Here is a 9,057-nt window from a genome sequence, read left to right as displayed (position 1 = left end):
GTCTAGTGATGTTTTGATTTCAAAAGCATGCTTGCTCATCGAGTCAACCAGGAATGAATTACAAAGCATGCGATCTGATACTTTTTTTTCTAGCCTTTTTGATGCAGCCAAGTCTTTTGCAGTCTTATGATATCGAGACAGCTTTAGAAATTAATGTGACTAAAGGTCAAGGGCGGTCTAGACGAGTTCAGAAGGCATCATCACGACTGGAGCAGTTTCTCACAGACACCACAATTGGGAAGAATAATGTGGAGAGTTCTAGCAGCACATCTCTTTCTTTTGAATTGAAGGCCAAAATAGAATACTTTGAAATAGTAGATAGGTTTCTTTCAGAATTTGATAGGCGCTTTTCTGAGAATATGCCTCTTCTGAAAGCAATTTCAGAACGGGATCATGATACAGGAGACTTCTTAAAATTTGTACGAAGTTTTGCGACCATTACAACTTGCATACTCTGAAATTACTAAAAGTCATCAACCACTGCGAGAATGAGCATATGTTTTCTGTTTTAAGTTTGGTTAAAACCTATTTACAAACTTCCATGACCAAGCCTCATCTGAGTGATTTGCTTCTAATGGCAACTGAAAAATCATTTGTAAAAAAAATTGATTTTGATGTCCTGGTTGCTATCTTTGCAAAATGAAAGCCTAGACGATATCTGCTGCTTCACTAGGTTTATTCATGCAATGCCAGAGGTTTATTTCTTTTTTGCAGTTTCATTATTATGGAGGGGCCTCTAAATGCCGCCTTTGCCCCTTAGCCAATTGCAAAGGTAGATGCGGCTTCTTCAGAGTCGAAGGCAACACAAGGGAGACAGTGCTGTGCTTATTGCAGTCAAACTGAAGGGAAGCGAGTCAAAACACCTTGGATCTGTAAAATGTGCAATGTGCCTCTGCATAGCTGTTGACAGGAATTGTTTTTCAAGATGGCACAGAACATAGGTATTTGTGTTTCAAGCACTTAAGTATATAGTTATTTATTTCTTGTTATTTATTTTGTTACTTATGTTCTAAAAGACACTTTTGGTTAAAAAAAATCAGAAAATCACAAACAATGTTCGCACACTCATATTTTGTTCATTTTTTGTGCTATGGGGCTGAAATTTTGTATGCAACTTCCCAACATATTGGACTTTCTTTATTATACATGTTCTCATGGGTTATAATGCGTTATTTTTTTTTTCTCATCTGTGAGGGTCACTGAGGCATTATTGTTCCAGATAGCTTCATAATATATGAAATAATTTTGTACTTTAAATTTTGATAGAAAGACCATGCTTCTAGGGCATACAAAAATGTGTTTTTTACAGGCGAAAATTGCTTGGAGTATAAAGAGCTTTTAGAGATGGTGTCCAGTGAACCAGTTAACCATTTCAGTGTCACATTTTCTTTTTTTATTTCAATGATTCAATCTTTTGCACTTCATGTTTACAAACCATTTAATGTGAAATGACATCACCTCCGAGTGTTACTAGGAATGTGTTTTTTTTTTTTTTTTTTTTTTTTTTTTCATAAATTAAGTTTCTGTCAGGTTCTACTTTATAAAGATCATAGAATACTGACTTAATTGTGTCGACAATTGGGAGCTAAATATAAAAAAATTACAATGAAAATTGATTCACCATAGCATATATTTGCATTTGTCTATATCAAATGCTACCTAGCTCACTTGTGCAATTTGGTTTATTTCAAGGTATTTTTTCCTAGTCTGCTTTTTTTTATTTTAACCACATCAGTCTTCAATGTGTTTAGTATTTTATGATATGATTAAGATTAAATGATGATATTGTTTAAAGACAGCGGTCAAATTAAAAAAAGCAGCATTTCTCAGAATTTTATACACATGAAAAAAAAATCCAACCCTATAAACCCTTGTCCTTTGAATTTTCATAGGAAAGAATGTATTCTATTGTGTCTGTGAAATATGCTGTTATTCATACTGGTTTATTTTAATATGTGAATTTTTCAGATACTTTGTTTTCTGATTTATTTTGACAATAAAAGCAACTCCATAACTAATGCTTGTCATCTACAACTGCAGAAAAATGACAATGTTCTTTCTTAAATTCAATTACACTTTATTCTGCAATGAAAAATAAAATAAAAACAACATTATTTGTAGCAATCCAGATGGGAGTATTTCAAGAAAAGAAAAGAAAAAACAAGACATTTACGTGAATTATAGATCTTCTTGGTGATGCATCAGTGTATGTCCACTCCAGGGTATTAATTTCGATCCTCAAACTGTGACTTGTTCTTCAGCAGGTATGCCGCTAGAAATTCAATGGGATTTGGAGGTCTGAAAATATAAGTAAAATGACCCAATATCAAACCAATAACCTTAAAACACATTTAAAAAAATAAAAATAAAAAATTCTCGCACTAACAGATGTCACCATTTTTCCAGGCAAGTGTGGACATTAAGAGCTCAATATGCACACATTATAACTATCCATCTTTTTTTCTATCTATCATATAGTAATGCTAAAAAATGTCTTTACAACACATAGTAGTAGTCTGGAGATAAACCTAAGTTCAAGAGCTGTAAACTGCTTAACCATTCCGCTACGGCACCAATAGAATATATGTACGATGATGTAATGGTGACGTTATACGCCACTTTGAAGCCCTTTAAACAACCATTGGCTGATTACCAAATGACGGACATCTCCAAAGGCTCCAATAACCAATCAGGGATGGTTTTATATACTTTCAAAATGAAAATAAAGTTAAAAGTTAAATAGACAAAGCTAGACGAGTGAGTTTTAGTCTCTTGTTTTCTGTCGGGAGATTCAGCGAGTACAAGCTTACCAAAATGTTTATAAACCCCCCCAAAAAATAAAAATATGAACTGTAGTGAAATACTTATAAAACAAACTTCAGGGATGACTCTCCAATCAAAATGCATTTCGCTGAAGCCCCAAGCCAATAGAGATACCTTTTATTATGAGGTGCAGCATTTTAGTGTCTTAGGTTTTGATTACCATATATACCATGATTGAAGCACAACATTACTGGAGAGCATACTAAATTGCCAAGAATGCTTACCGACCCAAATATATATATTAGGGATGGGCATTTGGAATTATGTCACTATTCGAGTACTCTCATGATATTATTGTCGAGTACTCAAGTACTCTTGAGAATATTTAATGAGTGCACATTTATGTAAATTATCCTAACGCCAGCCAGTCTTATTAAACATGACAGACTATAATGGCTAAGGTTTGCCATTTCATACATGAGTCAACAACGAAAACAAGTGCAATTTGAAAATAATTTATTAAACATGAGAACGGAGGATCACTGTGTCCTTCTAAGTAACCAGGCTACATTTAGCCTATTGCACAATTAAACTGTTTTTAATGAAACCGTCAAAAGTTAACATAAATGAGTTATTTCAATAACTGAAATCTGAGCGAAATAAATACTTAGTGTAGGCCTGACGCATTCTTGTGCAAAAGTTTTAAAAAAGTTCACATAGCCTAAATATTTCGCTAGCAAATCAATCAAAAACGAGCATGTCTACATGCTCAGGGGAGAGGCGAGTTCGGAGCCGATTTACAATTAGTCCCGCTGTGGAAAAGACCCTCTCCACTGGAAATGAGGTTGCAGGGATTGATAGGTACTGCTTAGCCAGGACACTGAGTTTGGTGTACTTATTTTCGTTGATTTTCCACCATTGCAATGGGTTTTGATCGGGTGGGATGCATGGCTCGGCGAAATATTGCTCAATCTCGTTCCAATTGGCATCGGAGTCGGCAATGCAATAATCTTCCCCAAAGAGTGTGTTGTTTTATTTTACGAAGCTTATGAAATTAATCCAGCATATTGTTGTAAATCTAAAAAAAAAAAAAAAAACGATGACTCCACATGTTAACGAATAGTAACGTCCTTGACGAGTACTCAGTATTCGAGCACTCGTGTCCATCCCTAATTTATATTATATATTTATATTTTTATATATATATATATATATATATATATATATATATATATATATATATATATATATATATATATATATATATATATATTTTTTAAAAGATGTTTAATTGACACAACTATCTGATGGTGAACTGTTTCACATATTACACACCTGTCAAACAATTTGATGTAACATCCACACCAGACACGGTATTTATAAAATTCTTTCTGATCCTGGTTGCTGAGGATCCTTTTACAAATTTTAGGTAGTAGATCACTACATTACGCTTATGGAGACATTTCTAAAAGAAAAATGAATTTTCAAGTACATTTTAAAACTGATGTTTTACATTCAAACTAGGCAATTGTAGGGTATATTTCATCAGAGTGAAAACATTATTCTATTAATCTTCAGACTCTGTCATTTAGAAAGGTATAATACAGTATACTTTTGGTGGCTATACACAAGCCGAAAGTCAAGTTATGTCAGTCAGACCCAGAACAGGTAGAATGTTCACCGTAGCGGAAGGGTTAAAATACAATACCTCATGATATGTGTTCTTAAGTGCCTTTACCGAGGTTATAAAAGACAAACATGCGTTAACTTTTTTTGTCTACAGTTTATTTTGCATTAATTTGGGCTAATTACACAGAGTATCATTTTGTAGAACAGAAGGTAGCTGGCAGTCACAAGCCACCAAATATTCCATTCTAATAATGTTTTAATAGAACAATAATTTACCTTTCTTTTGACAACACAGAGAGTCCTTGTAGAAGAATGGGCACAACAGTCTGGTCCAGGTATGCACGTGTGGGAAGGGACTGGAGATCCACTTTCTGTTTTGAGACCTTTTCTGCACTTGTCTTCTCATTTTCAACTATTCTCTGAAAAGTTATAAATAATGAATTTGTAACATGGTTGAATTTAAATAACTTATCATGCAAACATTAATTGTTAGTTAAAATGTTAGCTACCTGTGCATTTTCTGTAAGTCCGTATTCTGCATGTGGGTTATCTGCAACCTAAAAAACAAAATTATGTTAGTGAAGAACACCAGCTATCTAGTATTTTAACAGTTCCATACCATTTTTACTTGAACTTACTGGTGTATGCCCTTCCAGGCTTTGTTCAGCATCAGTATGATCTAGAAAGAAAAAAACAATTACATTTTAAACTACTGTATTAACATTTAATTTCTACAAATTAAAACTGATACATGAAATAAAAAGTGATTCGTGTGGACCAGGGGTGTTATAGACCGGGGTGAAATTCTGCCGGTACTCACCGGTACTCAGTACTGGGACTTATTTTATCTGCTTTACAACTGCTCTCCTCAACCTTATCTCAATTGGCGCTGCTATCCAGATTTCATTCTGTACAGTCCATGCTGCTTGCATTCTGAATCATTCCTCATACTGCTTCTGTTTCTGTTAGATGCTATTAGACAGCATTGCTGCCAGTATAATAACTGCATGTTGATTGGCTGAGCTTTCATTGTGATCGGATTTAATTTTAGCCAACGTCACAAATTTCCGCCCATTTTGCTTTGTGTCAGTGCTCATTGATTGATCAACTAGAGAAGACTTTAGCAGTGCAACGTTAGAACAGCGGCATGGTGTAATAATATTGTCTTTACTAGTGCAGAGAAACTATCTGAATATTTGAACGACCATTGCTGCAAATTAATTTGAAGGCAAAAATCCTCCTCGATGCGAAGACACTCTGTCATGCATTTGTCTCCCCTCGACTTGACTACTGTAACTCTCTCTATGGTGGTCTTTCGGCACGCGCCATCAACTGACTGAAGCTAATTCAGAATGCCGCCGCCAGGATCCTTACCAGATGTAAAAAATGTGAACACATCACCCCCCATCTTGCCCTGCTGCACTGGCTATTTGTAAAGTTCAGGATTACTTTAAAAATTCTCCTGCTCACCCTCAATTCCCTTCATCAAACAGGTCCCGAGTATCTCTTCAACCTGCTGACCTGTTATGTCTCTGCCCACAAACTGAGGTCCTCAGACTCTGGCCTTCTTGCTATCCCCAAGCACAAGTGTACCACACTTGGAGAATGCTCGTTTAGCTTCATGGCTCTGACTATTTGGAACTCTCTCCCAGCTTTGGTGCATGATGCTCCCACCATCGCTCGCTTTAAATCAACTCTCAAGACCCACTTGTTCTCTCTTGCTTTCCATGCTCTTTAAGCCTGGTATCTGTTATTAGCTGTTGTGTCTTTGGTACTTTATCTTATTCTCATGATTCTATATGACACACGCACACTGTTGTGTCTCTGCTACTTCAGATCTTTCACTGTATCTTCTTATGATTCTGTAAGACATACGCATCCACAATGTTTTAGAATGTTCACATCCTAGCCTTGTATTTAATGTATTATGCTTTGTTTTTCACTGTATTTAATGTATTCTGCAATTTTTTAAAATTTTTTTTTACTGTATCTTATAAAGCGCTTTGTGATGGTGGGCCACTATGAAAGATGCTATATAAAATAAAGACTGATTGATAAATTACATTGTTGATAAATATTAGAAATAATTATAATGTGTTTTGCCTTGCACTGGTTTACCACCTTGTTAGAATTTGTTTTACAGTTTCTAAAGGCATGTGATGCTTGTGACAGTAGGGATGAACATAAAAAGCAGGATCAACAAAGTAAATTACTTCTTCAGATTGGACAAGCGAGTCAGAATCAGGGGATACAGATGCCCTTACATTACTTGAAAATGCTTCACGCTTTCCAAACAGGCCCAACTTGCAAGGTAAATGTTACGTATAGTGTCAACGTTTTGCTTTACTGTGATCCTATTTTCTGTTATGAGGAAAGTAATAGATGAAAACCAAAACTGATTTTTTTTTTTTTGTACAATGCGCCCCTTTTCTACATTTATTTTTTTTGAATAGTTTATTTAAGTTAAATTTGGGTTTTCACTTGCATGTACATCTAAAAAATGCATAAGTAAACAATTATATTACTTTATGAAAACCATTTTTTGCCATTTTATTTATCGTGCAGAAACTACAATGGAAGGGATTTAGAAAAAAAAAAGTGATGTCTACTTTTATACTGTTTATAGTTAATTCAGTGGGGCAAAGTAAAGATTTAACAACCTATTATTCCTGGATATTACAATTTTGCTAATCATTGTATGACAACAGCATTGTAAATCACATACTTTTGTTAGATTTGGCTGGAGATTGGGCAGAAAGTGATTGGAACAGGAAAGTGAAATCCATGTTTTTGTTTGATTTAACTTAAATACCTTAGTAATGTAATTTAGCTTAGGTATTGTATTCGATTAACCTATTAAGTTTGACCTCTTGTCAGAGCAATAATAATAATACAGTCTAGCAAAACACCTGATTTGTATCTCCAGTTTATTATTACAAGTAATAAGTTCAAAAATGCATAAATAAATACTGGGATATATGTTCTAATCCAAAACTGTTAACATAGCATGGCCAGGTCCTGATGTAGGGGAGTACCCAGGGTCTGGAAAGTATGGGGATTATTTCAGAGAACACTATGGAGATTAAAATGGCCAAGTCAAGTACATAATGTTAGAGCGGTATTTCAGCTCCTATTGTGCATTGTTTGACTTAGACCTTTTTGTATCATTTTTTCATGGCACAGTTTTTTTTTTATACCATTAAAAATTTACAGGTGATTTTTACATGAAAAACTATACGTGTGCATTCAATAGCAAAGTTTGACTGTGTAATACTTAGTTAGTTAAGCTGGGCTCTAGTCGTGTTGTTGTATAGTTAATTGATATTTGTGGTTGCCAGATTTTACATACAGAAATATTAGTTAGGCCATTTATATCTACTATAGAAATCCACACAAAACTATGCTACATTTTAAGGTACTCTGGCTTCCCATTGATATAAAAAGCAGGTCACACGCACTCTTTTTCTTGACAACAGTAAGCAATGCCGGTTCGCTATGGCTCGGCTCGAAATCAAATACATATCAAGTCTGCTACATTTATTTAACACACGCACCATAAAGACATTCATGTAACACTTAAAAAATATTTTCTATGCAAACGGAATATTCTGTTTTACCTTTAATAAATTAAATTATTTACAGAAACTCACTGCCCGCCTACTCACCGTCCGCCATGTTTGTTGTCGGTTTCTACGCGCTGCACGCAAACAAAGCGACCAATCAAGCATAGTTGATCTAAACGTGTTTTCTATTGGTTAGTTGATAACGTTAAAAATGCATTTGGATTTTGCGCTTTTTATTCAGTGATTGGCTGCTAAATACACGTAAGGCAACCTGTGCTCATAATTGGCTGCGCTTGTCTAGTGCAATTTCTTATTGGATACAAAAAAGTAATCGGGCACCCCTGAAAGGCTGAACGACAGTGCTGCCAGTTTGGCGGTTTTCCAGCCAGGTTTGGCTTGTTTTGAAAGCATCTAGCCGGTAAATTACATTAGCAGTCTGGCTATTTTTATCGTGTTTGTTTTTTGTTCTATTCCTTTAGATTACGAGGCCGTCACAAGCGCATAACTTTGATCACAAACAATGCCCTGTATATCAGTGCCCCCCATCGTCCTTTATCTGGAGCTCAGCGTCCAGTGAAATTACAAGTCACACAAACGCTCACGCTTTCCTTCAGCAAATGCTCAAGAAAATGCTGAACCTGCCTACTTATTTCCTGGTTAGTGTGGAGATTGTTACAAGTGACATGAGTAACATGATATATATATATATATATATATATATATATATATATATATATATATATATATATATATATATATATATATAATTCCCCTGGGACAGATGAAGTCCTCCCAATATTCCCAATATACTCAAAGAAATGAAAGAAGTTATTTACAACCCGCTAACTGAAGAATTGTAAACGTAATACCGATCCACAAAAAGGGAGACAAAACCAAACCAGGTAACTAAAGACCAATAAGCCTGACTTCTATTATATGTAAACTTATGGAAACTATAATAAGATCCAAAATGGAAAATTATCTATATGGTAACAGTATCCTGGGAGACAGTTAGCATGGTTTTAGGAAAGGGAGATCATGTCTAACTAACCTGCTTGATTTCTTTGAGGATGCAACATCAACAATGGATCATTGCAAAGCA

General features: G+C 34.9%; 1 protein-coding gene across 1 annotated transcript; it reads right to left on the bottom strand.

Annotated features, from left to right (window-relative positions):
• Positions 1 to 1,742: 1,742 nt before the first annotated feature.
• On the bottom strand, positions 1,743 to 8,195 carry LOC117402756 (protein dpy-30 homolog). The gene is made up of 5 exons (XM_034004193.3): positions 8,058 to 8,195; positions 5,031 to 5,071; positions 4,902 to 4,949; positions 4,669 to 4,811; positions 1,743 to 2,298 (listed from the first exon to the last, which is right to left on the bottom strand). Exons 1-5 carry the CDS (start codon positions 8,065 to 8,067, stop codon positions 2,226 to 2,228), a joined length of 315 nt encoding a protein of 104 aa, XP_033860084.1. The 5' UTR covers positions 8,068 to 8,195; the 3' UTR covers positions 1,743 to 2,225.
• Positions 8,196 to 9,057: the final 862 nt, after the last annotated feature.

This window comes from Acipenser ruthenus, chromosome 5 (genome assembly GCF_902713425.1).
Source record: "Acipenser ruthenus chromosome 5, fAciRut3.2 maternal haplotype, whole genome shotgun sequence".
Classification (NCBI taxonomy): Eukaryota; Metazoa; Chordata; class Actinopteri; order Acipenseriformes; family Acipenseridae; genus Acipenser; species Acipenser ruthenus.
The sequence above is the reverse complement of the archived record's forward strand: the minus strand, read 5'-3'. Positions and strand labels throughout refer to the sequence as shown.

Bases quoted from the DNA above. Each gene is read 5' to 3' on its own strand.
- LOC117402756 (XM_034004193.3), bottom strand. The intron at 4,950-5,030 runs GTAAGTTCAAGT...TTTGTTTTTTAG, and splicing joins GCCTGGAAGGGCATACACCA to GTTGCAGATAACCCACATGC. The intron at 2,299-4,668 runs GTAAATTATTGT...TTATATTTTCAG, and splicing joins TCTGTGTTGTCAAAAGAAAG to ACCTCCAAATCCCATTGAAT.